This window comes from Heliangelus exortis, chromosome 19 (genome assembly GCF_036169615.1).
Source record: "Heliangelus exortis chromosome 19, bHelExo1.hap1, whole genome shotgun sequence".
Classification (NCBI taxonomy): domain Eukaryota; kingdom Metazoa; phylum Chordata; class Aves; order Apodiformes; family Trochilidae; genus Heliangelus; species Heliangelus exortis.
The window spans coordinates 12,880,685-12,894,235 of record NC_092440.1 but is presented as its reverse complement, the minus strand read 5'-3'; the positions used below and the strand labels follow the sequence as shown (position 1 = coordinate 12,894,235).

The window sequence follows — 13,551 nt, the reverse complement described above, 5'->3', positions numbered from 1 at the left end:
TTTTTGAGAAGGTATCGTGAGTTAAAAATTAATGAAACTCACTTTTAGGATCATTCGCTTCCCTCCATCTACCCAGCAGGAGTTTTCCCGGTCTCCCCACCAAGGCTGCGGAGCGTTTCTGCCTTTGCACGCTGGGGACGTGGTCCCTAGTGATCAGATTGCCAATTAGGAGCAGGTAATTAACACATCCACAAGGGCTGGTCGAATCCCACCCCGATTTTGCAAACTATGAGTGTTTGGGGAGTGTCTTCATCAGCCTTTTGAAGTTCTTAACTCTTAAGTTCCCTGGCAATCAATTAATTAGCCTGCACTGAAAACTGGTGCTGTGCCATTAAAGCAAACATGCCCCAAGAAGCAAACATATTAAGGGTTAATTAAATATCAAGTTTTATTTAATTAAGCCTCTTAAGTATGTAGAGGCAGGAATCTGGAGCTAGCATCCCATCTTGCTTTCACTCCTAACCCATTTTTTAATACATTTAAACTTGGTCGCTGCTGTTTAAAACATGATATTGGGGCTGATGCAAATCTGTTCTGCCTTCCCAGTGCGAGGGCAGGAACCAACAAGCACAACACGGTTAAAAAAAGAAAAAAAAAAAAGAAAAAAAAAAAAAAAGGAAGAAGAAAAAGAAAAAGAAAAAGAAAAAGAAAAAGAAAAAGAAAAAGAAAAAGAAAAAGAAAAAGAAAAAGAAAAGAAAAGAAAAAAGGTGGTTGGTGGCACCGAGCACTCCCGGGGGGAGGTTTATCTCTTCCCCACTCACACCCACCACCTCCTTCCCTGCTGGAAGCCCCGAGAGCACCCAAAGACCTTCTGGATCCTACAGGGATGAGCAGGAGCAGTGCCAGCCCTGAGCCCACCAGCAGCTCATCCTCCGCTCTACTCTCATCCTCCTTGCATTTTTTTTAAACGAAAAAAACCAAACTTGTCGCTGCCGTTCCCAGGTTCCCTGCAAGGAGAAAGGCTCGGCAGCCTGCCACAGCGTAAAGGTCTAGAGAGGGACCCAGGAGTACCAGGGCAAGATAAGGAGGTCCAACCCAAGGTCATTTTCCACACGGTTACCCCTGTACACCCGGGGGATGTTAGCGGAGGATCACACCCAGACAGAAAAAAATAATCCCCCCCCAGGTCCTGGCTCTGGGCTGCTCCAGGGCCCCGAGCTGCCCTCCACCATCCTCCCATCCATCAGCTGCAGCTCCCTCGGTGCAGCAGCCCAGGATCTGGCCCAACCATTCCACACCAGTTCTCAGGATTATTTTTGGTTTTTTCTCCTCTTTAAGTGCTCTGTGGCACTGTAAATTCTCCATACTATTGGCAAGAGGAGGTGACAGGAGCAGCAGACACAGGGGGGGTCACAGCCCGGCTGCACGCTTGCACCAAGGGCTGCCTGGACTCAGAAGGCCAGGAGATGGATTCAGGAAGGAGAGGAGCACGATGCAGATCAAACAAACCCTGGGACAGTGCGAGAGAAGCGCAAAAGCGAGGAGAGGCGACAGGGGGGTCTCCGGCAGAGGGGGGGACTCGGCCAGGGGACTGCGAGAGCGACGAGAAAACAGAAATAAATATCCTGAAAAAGGCAGTTCTCGCATCACCCATCCCTCAGGCTGCTGCTCCTCACCTGGCTGCCTCCGGGCACCAGCCCTGGGCTCTGCAGAGCTGCTCCTGCCCAGAGAGGGGCTGCCTGCGGGACCGACACCGGCACCGGAACCGGGACGGTGCGTGCGGAGCTGCCGTGGGTCCGGGTTGGAGAGGAGGAGCTGGAGGGTGCGGAAGAACCACCCCAGCGGGATGCGGGGTCGTGTGTGCAGCCCCCGGCTCCCCCTGCCCACCCCCGCAGCCGCGCTGCCCCCGGGCTGGGGCGGGTGCTGAACGAACCGGGCCGGGCCCGGCGCTGCTCCAACCCCTCCGATTCACTCCCGTCCCCACCCCCAGCTCCTGCCAACTCCTCCTTCCCTCTCGCTGCGATTCTCAGGGGTTTCCTTACCCCGGACGGGTCCCTGGGCTGGCGGGGCCGGTGTGCGGGGGATGGGGCGGGAGCAGGAGCGACCCCGGAGCGTGGCCGGGGGTGCGGGGAGAGGAGGCAGAACCGGGAATTTCCATCCTTACCCCCGGGATGCTCGGCCCCGCTCCGGCTGCTCCCCCCCGGGGGCCGGGAATGCCATGGAGCATCCTCCTGCCCGGCTCGGTGCAGCTCCCAGCCATGGAATATTTGGAAAGGGTTTATTCTGGAAAGGAGAACGTTGGACAAGAGATCCGGGGCACCCAGGGGCACGGGGTGGCTCGGAGGGGACGAGAAGCAGGACACAAAGCCAGCAGCCCTGGCAGAGCTGCCCTGAGATCTCCAAAAAGCTTGGAAAATGAAAGTGGAATTCCCTGCTGCAGAAATGCTGGGAGTGGGAGGAGAGCAAGGGAAAGATTCTGCTCCAGAGGATGAGGCCATGTGCTGGTTCTTACTTGGAAAAATTCCTTTGTCAGCAGCTTAGAGAGCACAGAAATAGCTCGGTGTAGATAAACTTAATTGGAATTACTGTTTAATTAATGGCACCAGCACGGATCTACCTACACCCACCCAGCACCCAGGGCAGCTTTTTCCAGCCCACTGTCGAGCCAGGCCCAGTTACCTTGCTGTGGCTCTGAGTGCTCAATAAAAAGAAGCAGGAGTTTTTCTGGCCCCATGGAGCAGGTATTCTGAAGAGAAAAGCAGAAGTCTGTCCCCAAAACAAACATAAAAGCACCCAAGCTTCCCACTGCTCCCCCAGAGACAAAAGCACCAGTGCTGCCTTTTGGGGAACTCCCCCTGCCCTCTCTGACCAGGGGCTGAGCAGCCCTAAAGAACAAGCCAGGGTTTGTTGACTTGAACACACATTAACCATAGAGAATAGAGCTTTATTTTCTTCCTTTCTGAACAACAATAAGGAACGGTTTACATAAAAAACAAAAGCATGGATAAAATAATACAAAACAGATATTATACCACAGTGTGGAGTTCAAATAATCCCAGAACATCAGCAGCACTTCTACAAATATATTAAAAGCTGTAGTGCTCGTTAAGCTCAGATAGAGCAACTCCCAGAGACCAAAATGGCATCCAACAGAGGAAAGCAGCAATTCCGTGTAGGGCAACAGAAAAGTCTAATGTCAGGACATCAGATACATTCACAACCCCACTGCTGAGAGGCAATCCCTGGTCCCACGGAGCCTGGGGTGGCACCTGTCACCTCCACGATGGCTGCAGCAGGGTGACAACAGCCCCGTGTCTCCCTGCCAAGCTCTGCAGAACACCCCCTGGCACTGGGGGAGCAACAATCACGGGTCTGAGGTGGGTTTCCAGCAAAGCTTTTCATGTATTCTCTCTGTGAAAAATAGCTCTCTCCTTCCCTGGCTTCTGGAGATTACTCTCCAAGAGAGACTGAATTTCAGAGGATTTAATTAGAGCTTCTTATATAGTCATGAAATTTTTAGTATCTCTGTGTCTAGTATTAGGATTTTCAATTCTTTGTCTTCCCTAGCACAACAGTTTTTAAAAATTCCATCTACTTTTTTTGAAATCTTGTGCATAGTTTAATTGTTAGCATCGTTTATTAAAAAAAAAAAAAAAAAAAAAAAAAAGGGGACCCAGACCCTCCGTGTGCCAGCAGCTCGGGAGCCACCAGACCCAGCCATGGAGCAGAGGTTGTCACCTCCAGCTCCACCTTTGGGCTCCCTGCTCCATCTCCATGTGCAAAATCAATTTTCAGAAGGAAGTTATTCAACTGCTGAATGGGAATTTAAGGTTGAATATCCCTATCACAGCCTAAAATCAGACACACGGTGAGTGACTGCTATGGTTCTCCCAACAATGCACATTCTCCAGGAAACTCAGGAGTTGGACAAAGTTTATAGTGGAAATGCAAACACTCCCAGCTGTAGGGACACATAAAGTGTAGCTGGGGACTACAAAGGCTCCAGGTGCCTTGATCAGGGACATTTGTTCACTTCAGGGCAGGGAATGAGGATAAAAACCTCGAGTGAAGATCATTGCAGTGCCTGGAACAGCAGGCAACAGGAAGGGGCATTTTATCAGCTTCAGGGTACCTGAAAACTTTTAAAAGAATTTCTGAAAACTGGATCTGGTGAGATTAACAATTGCTAGAAAAATTGGCACTTCACCTGTGAGTTGTGCTCTTTCACAATCCATTTGTGCTCACATGACAGTAAAATGCTGAAAAGGTACTCATGAAAATTCCCAAACAGGGCAAAAAAATATTTGCCAGCTGTTTAGATGAGATGAAAATCATTTTGGCCTCAGTGATCTATGGGCTCAGAGGCTGCCACGAGCTGAACAGCAATGCCAAAGCAATTTAAGATCTTGTAAGGTGTTCTAAAAAGCAAATTTATGTGATGGTCCTGTAGCTTTTGAGGCCACACTGCCTCCAGGGCAGAGAATTAGCCAGCTCCTCAAAATAAAGAGGGAAAGAAGGGAAAACTACCCAGGCAGATCAAATTGAGTGAACAAATAAATGGAGAAAGAGAAAGAATCTCATCCCATAAATTGCTATTGGCCTCAAGGTTTGTGTCTCCCAGGAGGGATTTAGGGATGGGCTCAGCTTGCCTGTGGATGGGTTCCCAGCAGAACTGTTATTCCACATCAGGAATAATCACTTCTTTTGGATCCCTTTTCACCTGTCAGAGGCTGCTGACACCTGCTCTGGAGTCACAGGGAAGGGTACACCTGGATCAGGTAAGGGATGGAGTTCTAAGAGGCTGAATGAGAGCAGAGCAGAACAGCAGCAAGAAGTTCCCATGCCAAAAATCCTCTCAGGCTTCATGAGAAATGTTTCTAACAAAGCAATTCAGAGACTCAGCTCAGTCAGAAACTCCTACAAAAATCTCCCATTTAGGAACAAAGACCATTTCTACAGTGTTTACACAAGTTACACTAAAAGAGGGATATGCCAGGAGTTTTTGGTAGGTTGAATCAGCTCTGCTCCAAAGCTGGAGATAAGCTTTTTTTTTTTTAAATTCTTTTCTCCTCCTTTTTTTAAATTAATTTCCAGTTTGAACATCAGAACTAAAAATCAAGCCAAGCTGAGGTCATGAACGTGGTTCTGCTCTGAGCTTCCTCTTGCCATGCCAGAAGAACTCACAGCACAGGGACAGGGACAGATTGGCACATCATGGAGTAGGTGCTATAGAATCCATACAGTTCTTAGAAGCAAAAGATTTCCTCTCCCCCCCCTCAAAAAAATAACCCACTTAATTCACATATTTTCTCTCTAGGCTGTATATATATATATATATTATATATAGACACAATTTTCTGGTAAACATTTACAAGATATTGTAAAGAACATTGAAAAGATAAATCTCCATTTGCATAACAATGCACACTCACACACTGCAGTATACAAGGACACACAGTAATGTACAATCAATAAATAAACACTTTTTTTTTTTTTTTCTTCCCCCCAGAAATTATCCAAAAAACACTGCTATTGAGCGGCCCAAAGACACTCTCAGTTAATACAGACAGCAAATATTGTGCAGAATTTCTTGGCTGTTTTTGTTTAAAAACCAAGAAATGAAAAACAGAAGCTTGAAAGATCAAGTGTCAGGGATGCTGCTTGGTGAGACTGCTGTGAGAGCTGATCTCTTGGTCCCTGTCCCTCCAAAGGGGGAGGACAGGGCACTCTCCCTTCAGAGGAGGAGATGCAGGAGGACTGTGACTTGTCCTGGGACCTGAAGGGAACAGGAGCAGCCTGGCAGGGAGGACACAAGCTTCCCACCCTGCTTGGGGGAACAATGAAAGATTCCTACATGACCTGGCAGATATGAATTTTTTTTTTCCTGTGTCACTTGCTTTGGAGATTTAATGCAGGAAAACACAGCAGAGAACTCACCAGGTTGTAGGTACAGCTTTGCTTGTTGGGGTTATGAGAAATAAATGGTCCCCACTGGTCCCCCCCTCCCGCTCCCCCCTGTAGGGCTCAGCACATCCCACTCTTCCCTGGCTTTTCCAGCTGCAGCCTCTGTGTCCCAGCACTGCAGGAAGATGCTGCCCTGCTCAGGAGCTGCACATCTCTTCACCACACTCTGCAGAACTTTTTCTGAAGCAGCAGAACTTTTCCCTTCTGCAGATTTACATCTGCCTTTTTTTTTTTTTTTCTTTTTTTCTCTTTTTTTTTTTCCCTGCAAGCAACACCTGACACATGCCACGAGTAAATACAACACAGAGTCAGCACAGACAGATGTTCCACGGGAGAAGGGAAGCAGCAGCAAGGGAAGAGCTGATCTTCATCTTGCAGAGGGCAGGAGCAGAGCACACACACACACACACACACAGCACACGTTGCATGGAGGGGGAACACAAAGTTTTGCAGCAAAACTCGAGAGAAAGTACCCTTAGGGAGAGCCACAGCCCAGTGTCCCCCTCCTGCTGTAAGAACACCTCCAGGACAGCCTCCTGTGGCCACAGCAAAGCCCTCCCTGACCAACCAACAACCTTCACCTCTCCTTTGCCTTTATGGTTTTTACCTGAGTTGAAAAATGAAGCCAAACCCTCTGGGCTGCAGCCTGAGGAGGTGGCAGCAGCCCAGCTCCAGGGGCTGCAGGAAAATGGCCAGAGAAGTGCAGCTTCCAAAAGCAAAGAGCACTCAGGGACTTTGGGCAGGTGAAAGAAACCCACCAAGCCTTCACTGGAGGCTTTCAGGGGGCTTGGCAGCCACCCCAGCAGCAGACAGAAAACCTGCAGGCACCCAGGGGCTGCTGGCACTGCTGAGCTTTGAGTCTTAAATTAAGAAAGGAAGAGACTGGCACCTCCAGAGGCCAACTCAGGAGAGTCCCCAAAGGCTCCTGAGCTGCCTCCCGAGGAGCTCCCCACTAACAGAGGAGGGACAAGGGGACCAGACTCCTAACACAAGCAGCTAGAGTAAGGCAGGTATGGAAACCTCAAGTCTAGAATTCTCAGGACCAGATTTTCCAGTGTTCAGAGAGCATTACGGAGGTTGGATTTTGAAAGGAAAAAACCCTAGTGCTGAATTTGGAGCTCTTCCGAAAATCCATCCCGAGTTGCAGCTCTCGTGTGCTCAGATTCTGTAGTAACAAACAACAGAAAACCCCAGGGAGAGAACAGAGCTCTCAAAAAGAGAAAAATACACTAATGGGGATGCTATGCATCGAGGGACACGATCAAAAGAAGAGGAATTTCTGTGATCCAAGTCCCTCCCTGTGGCTGGCAGGACCTGGTAAGGTCAGTCAGAAGCTGAGTGCTGGCAGCAGCCCTGTCCTGTCCCTGGCTGCTTCCCCAGCTCCCCAAGGAATCACTTTAATCCTGGCAGCAAAGGCTGTGGAGCCCGAGTCAGCCCCATTTGGGGATGGCAGCTCTGCTCTCCCAGACCCCAGCCCAGCCCTGGGGTGCTGGCAACCACCTGGGCAGTCCTGGTGGTCACCACGTGTGCTGCAGCAAGGCCAGGGGCTGCCTGGGTCCTGCCCCCAAAGCAAGTCCTCAGCCAGGGAATGCAATTGTACAGATCTTTGGTCAAGTCACTGGAGAAGGCTGAAGATCTGAGCAGGACCCCTGGACCTAACCCTGAACACAGCACGAGGAGAGCTAAGGGAGCCAGACAGCAGCACGTGTCCAACTACCTCATTCCCAAAGGTGTGGCACTTGGAGAAAAAGGAGAAGGGAGGAAGCTTTGAAGGGGAGTCCTGGCTCTCTGTCTGGGTGCTTTGCCTTCATTTGTTCTCAATCAGAGTCTGGACTTTATAGACAAGGTCCCGAGCCAGCTTCAGGATCTGCTTGGTGTTGTGTCTCTCAGCCATCTCTGGAACACAGACAGGAGCACAGAGAGGTCAGAGCCACACAGCCCAGGCTCTGCAGGACCCCCATCCCACATCCCTGCTGCTCAGCTGAGCTCCAGGATGGAATCTGAAAATTCCTGCCCAAGTCCCCAAGCACCATCCCTCAGAGATGGCTCTGAGGAGCCTCCATCACCCAACACTTTACTCTCATGTTCCAATATCAGCATCCCTCAACCATCCAGTGTCAGCATCCCACAGCCATCCAGTGTGAGCATCCCACAGCCATCCAATATCAGCATCCCACAGCCATCCAGGATCAGCATCCCTCAACCATCCAGTGTCAGCATCCCTCAACCATCCAGTGTCAGCATCCCTCAACCATCCAGTGTCAGCATCCCTCAACCATCCAGTGTCAGCATCCCACAGCCATCCAGTGTGAGCATCCCACAGCCATCCAGTGTCAGCATCCCACAGCCATCCAGTGTCAGCATCCCACAGCCATCCACTGCTCTGTTCTACACATTTACCAGCTCAGCCCATTCCTGACTGGACTCAGACAGACACCTGCTGCCCAGGTCTCAGCAGCTGCCACAGGTTCAGCCCAACAGAACCCAAAGCTGTACCATTGAAGAACTTGATGATGTCTGTGAAATCCATGTTGTTCTCCAGGATGATGTCTCGGTACATTTCCACCAAAGCCAGGGCAATGAAGAGCACATAGTGAGCAGAGGACACGTGTGCAGCTGCCCAGATGGTCTCCCAGACAGCAAACACATCATCATACACCAGCTCTGTGAACAGGGGAAAAAAACAGCAGTGACTGCACCAGCCACGGGGTCACAATCCTCCTGCAGCACTGGGAAGACACTCCGGGTGGTTCCTTCCCACAAGAACCTGTTCCAGTTGGAAGGAATAAGGAGAGACAAATATTCCAGCCTGCAGCAGGTGACAGAAGCTTCAGGACAGAAACCTGGTTTATGGCTGAGACTCAGCAGCAGCTCTGGAACAACAGGTTCTGTATCGAGACTGAGAAGTCAGCCACAGCTCTACCATGGGGAAAGCAAAACAGGAATGTGTGGTAAGGACCTGAGACAGCTGAAGGTGCAGAGTGTCTGGAGAAGCCTGGAAACCCAGCAGACCCTGCCCTCCCTCCCTCCCCCAGCACACACCTCTCTTGAAGTCCAGGAGAAACCATCGGTAGCAGAAGTAGAAATGAGTGTAATCCCCATTCTGGTGCATCAGCTCAAAGAGCTCAGAGTCCAGAATCTGCCAAGAAAAGCAAAAGGAAACTCAGCAGTGCCCACCAGAGGCACCAGCAATTCCTCTCCCTGCATCCATGCCCCCAGCTCTCCTACACCATCTCCACACCAGCTTCTCCCTCCTTTGCAATCCTGACACACACTACCCCAGGCTGTCTTTACAGCTCCCTGCTCTTCCCTCCTGCTTCCCACCTCCCAAAGCTCCTTTCAACACTCCTGAGTCTCCCATCCCAAGCTTTTTTCCCCCCTCTGGTCTGAGAGGCTGTGCCAGGTCCCTCCTACCTGGATCAGGGATCTCATGTTGGCAAAGTGGGTGTCCATGGCTCCCCCGTGGGGAAAGTTCTGGTTCATCCTCTTCATAAGCTCAGTGAAGCAGCTGAAAGCCAAAGCCTCTGCACAGGGAAGAGGGAAAGTCACTGCTTGGCTGCAGGGACACTGCCACACAGCAGGAATATCCCTCCCTGCTCCAAAAAGATCCAGGGACTGGCCTCAGAAACACACAGACCCCAAGCTGGGCTCCCAGGAGACAGCCCCAAGGCCAAAGAGGAGCCCACCCCCAACCCCTCCCACTGCAAAGGGTCCCCACCAACCCAACAGATCCCACCACCCCCCCCAAAGGGACAATGGGGCAGAGCCACCAACTCACCATCATCCAGGATGACCAAGAGAGGAGCCAGCAGGTCACACATCCCCTGCACGTACCCGATCTCAATGTGCTGCCAGATGTAGCTGCATGGTGAAAGAGCAGGAAAAACACCCTGTCAGTCCTTCTGGCACAGCCTTGGATCAACACCCTGCCATGGCCATGGCTATGGCCATGGCAGGGTGTTGATCCAAGGCTGTGCCCATGGCCATTGCAGGATGAGGAGTTGGTTAATTCATCATCCTCTTGGCTCCCAGCCCTGCAGAGATATCTTCCCATATTTGGTAGCAAGTTCAAAATGTGTTCCCAAAGGACTCGGATCCACTGCTGGCACCAGGGGACAAATTTTTTTGTTTTGTTTTTCCATCTTGCCTGCTAGTTTTCCAAAAGCTGCTCTATCAGCAGAGATCTCCAGCCCTGGCTGTCAGCTGAAATGACAGCCCTAACGAAACAGCAGCTTCTCCTCCTATTTGCAAGATGAGTAATAATATTTCAACTCTCTCTGCCCCTCAAGCAGCCACAGCAGCTGAGCTGGAGCTGTTTGGAGCCAGTGCAGATCACACAGCCACCTCTTGGTCACAGGGACCAAGCAAAGGGAACCAGCAACGTGCCCAGGTCCCTGGGTCGGCACCGAACGCTTCAGGCAGCTCCTCGTTAGCTCTGATCCTCATTAAAACATTTTCCAGAGAGCAGGAGGGCTGTGGGGGAGTTTCAGACCAGGAGGCAGCATGCATGGGAAGCCCTCTGCTTCAACCAGCAGCCCAGACCCAGCAGTCCTGGGGTTGGGGTTGGAGCAGCAGCTCGGGTTGGCAACCACGAGGTCCTTGGAGCTCCGGCACACCGAGATTTGGGGTAAGAACTCGGTGAAACTCAATGACCAAAGCAAAGCTGGAGGCTCCGGCCTTAAGGTGAATTTAGGGGAAGCAGCCAGCAGCATCAGGAGCCTTCCCCCCCCAGGCTGCAGCCCCCCACCTGCACATGATGTTGCGGAGTTTCTCCAGGTTGCTGGGGGTGAAGTACCAGTAGTTGCGGTCACAGCGCTGCACGTCCTTCTCGATGCGGTGCAGGTTCACGGTGTACATGTCCAGCAGCTCTGGCTGCCCAGAGAAAAAGCACAGCTGGTTGGTTTTCAATCAAAATCAAAAAACAAAACAACAAAAAAACCCCACCCAAACAAACAAACAAACAAACAAACCAAAAACCCCACCAAAAAAAAAAAAAGAACGCTGCAAGGCCAAGGGAGCGACAGGGTAGAGGAGAAGGTGCAGGGTCCTTGAACACACAACTGAAGGGAAATTTTTCACTCTGAGGACAGCCAGACATTGGAATGGTCTCCCAGGGGAAGTGGTGGATTCCCTCACACTGTTTAAAGTCTCAGCTCGACGGGGTGCTGGGACATCCCATAGAAACCACAGTATTACTGAGAAGGGTTGGACCAGATGACCCATGAGGTCCCTCCCAACCTGTCAGTCTGTGACTCTGTGACCAGCACAGGCAAATCCTGCAGCAAACAGGGAGACACTCAGGAGGAAACCAACTCAGGAACCAAGTGCATGCTTACAGAGTAGGTGACACCCGTCGAGGAGACAGCAGAAGCTTCAGTGTTGGTCAGGTCAGCTACAGGCAGAGCATCCAGCTGGGGGTACAAGCTCTCCATCTCGGGCTCCTCAGAGAGGGTACCTTCACTCTCTACCAAGCTTTGCTTCTCAGCCTCACTGTCTGCCCAGCTCTCCACCACAGTCAGGGCCACGGACTCGTGAGCCCTCGTTGAGCTCTCAGCCCCTGGAACAAAGTCCACGCTTCCACTGGTGGGAAATTCCCCTTCCAAGCTGTCCTGGCCCTGCAGCTTCTCCTCCAGCTGGGCACTGTCTGAGTCCTGGGGGGCTGAGACGTCAGAGCCACCAGCTTTTCCCTGAGAGCTTCCTGAGGATTTGTTGGTTTCCAGGGTGCTGTCCTCGTTGCTGAAGCTGCGCTCGGAGAATCCTGACGTGATGGAGAAGTTCTGGGAAGAGGGGTGGCCAGAATCAGGGGAACAGGTCCCGTTGGGGACTGTCCCGTTAGGGACCTTGCTTGGTTTGCCATCTTCCAGCTGAGCATCTCCCTCCTGTTCCACTTCATCAACAGACTCAAAGACCTGCAGAGCACAAGCAGAGCCACGTAAGAGGGAGCAAACTCCCAAGTTTGGAGCAAACTGTTGGGAATAAGGACATAATGCCCCTGTCCCCAGCAGCAGGGAGGAAGAGCTGCTCTGGATATGCAGTAGAAGAAAGCTGAGAGGTCTTGAAAGCTTTTTAACTCAGTAGTGCTCTGCCTCCACACCTTCAGCCTCGAGCATCCTTGTCTCATTTTAGCCAGGCTGCTGGGGAAATGTCCAGGCACAGCCTGGATTTTGGCGTGGGTTTTCTGCACAGCTCAGAGCTCACAGTCCCTGCTCCAAATGGCTTTTACCCAGTGGGACAGGTCGGGCAGAATGTCATTTACCCAGGTTGATTAAACACATGGTTACTGACAGATGGAGCAGCCAAGGGCCTCCAAGTGTGAGGACCACAGGGGGGTTGATCCTTCAAGCCTGGGCAGAGCAGGATGGTGAAAATTAAGCTGAGCAGAGAGCAGTTCTGCCCTGAGCAGCTCCAGGGGCTGTTTGCTGAGTCCTTTGCCTCCCCCAACACTGCTTCTCTTTGCCAGAAAATCGTGATGGTCACCAGCCCGAGGGGGCAGAGCTGTGTGGGGCTGCTGGGTGGCCCTGGAGGAGCAGGAGGGGAGGAGGTGCTGGTGCTCACCTGGGTGCTGGAGCTGGAGTCACTCTGCAGCCGGGCGTGATTCTGTCTACCAGAGCTGCAGCTCTGAGAGGACTGCAAGAGAGAGGGAAAAAGCAGTGAAAAGGCAAGGAGTGTGGTGTCTGGAGCAGAGGGAGGCTCACCCCGGGCTATCAGGGCTGGGCACATCTGCATGTGAGGAGCAAGAAGAAAATGCACCCACTGACTTCTCATATTTGACCCAGGAAAGGTGGTCCTGTCACAGCAGGTTTGTCCCCCACAGCAGCACCCTGCCCCAGCCTGCCACTGACATTTACTGCTGCAGAGGATGGCAAAAAAACAAAAGTTCCAGGCCAACCCAGTTGTTTGAGCATTGTATGTTTGGGTCTGGAAGGAATTGCTTTCTTCTGGTCTTCAGAGAGGTCAGGCTGCCTCCCTGGAGTACAAATTTCTACAAATCTCTGTCCTAATTTGGCTGCAAGGCAGCTCACCCCCTCTCAGTTTACATAAAGGATGAAGTCACAGGCTATAAAACAATCCCTCCAAGCATATTAATGGGTTTTTTCCTTTTCTTAAAGGACAAAAATTGATGTTTCAAGCCAGACTCAGTCGAGGGAGCTCCTCGAAAAATCAACAGCACCCTTGTCTGTGCTGTTGAAGGAAGGGATGGGCTTTGCTCTGCCTTGGGGATCCCCTGGGGGCCACCAAGACCAGCAGGGTTTCAGGAAAACACTTTCAGCAAGAGTTCTCCCCACCCTTGTGCCGTGGGTGTTTGCTGGGCAGGGCTCTGATGGGGAGAGGAAGGGCGACAGTTTTCCCCCCGTTACCATGGGAACGTTTTCCAACAGGAAATGTCAGGCTGGGATGGCAAAAGGGGGAACCTTTGTGTGTATGAACTCTGCCAACTCCCCTCCCAGAACAGGCAGATGTGGGTACAAAAAAAAGAACTGGAGTGGAGATGCTGTGGGGATGGGAAGGATGCCCAGGGCCCTCCCTACACCTGAGCACACAGGCAGCCTGCATGGTTGGGAATGAGCTTCTGTCTTTCCAAAAGCATCCCAGAGGACACTGGTGGGATCTCCAGGCCCTTTCTGGGGTGGTCTCATTCACCCTTGG

General features: G+C 51.5%; 2 protein-coding genes across 5 annotated transcripts in view; one reads left to right on the top strand and one right to left on the bottom strand.

Moving 5' to 3' along the window:
• Window positions 1-13,551, top strand: part of GIT2 (GIT ArfGAP 2) — a 130,871-nt gene that overhangs the window by 43,452 nt on the left and 73,868 nt on the right. The window lies entirely within an intron of this gene.
• The window catches only part of SGSM1 (small G protein signaling modulator 1), a 31,783-nt gene continuing 21,095 nt past the window's right edge, over window positions 2,864-13,551 (bottom strand). For 3 of the 4 annotated variants that reach the window (XM_071762805.1, XM_071762806.1, XM_071762809.1), the window contains 8 exons: window positions 12,460-12,531; window positions 11,241-11,813; window positions 10,652-10,776; window positions 9,683-9,765; window positions 9,319-9,428; window positions 8,947-9,043; window positions 8,401-8,568; window positions 5,445-7,800 (listed from right to left, as the gene is read on the bottom strand). In XM_071762805.1, coding sequence (XP_071618906.1) covers window positions 7,712-7,800; window positions 8,401-8,568; window positions 8,947-9,043; window positions 9,319-9,428; window positions 9,683-9,765; window positions 10,652-10,776; window positions 11,241-11,813; window positions 12,460-12,531 — 1,317 coding nt within the window. In that variant the 3' untranslated portion in view covers window positions 5,445-7,711. Of the gene's footprint in view, window positions 7,801-8,400; window positions 8,569-8,946; window positions 9,044-9,318; window positions 9,429-9,682; window positions 9,766-10,651; window positions 10,777-11,240; window positions 11,814-12,459; window positions 12,532-13,551 lie in introns of all 4 variants that reach the window. The other variant, XM_071762807.1, reaches the window with a different exon arrangement.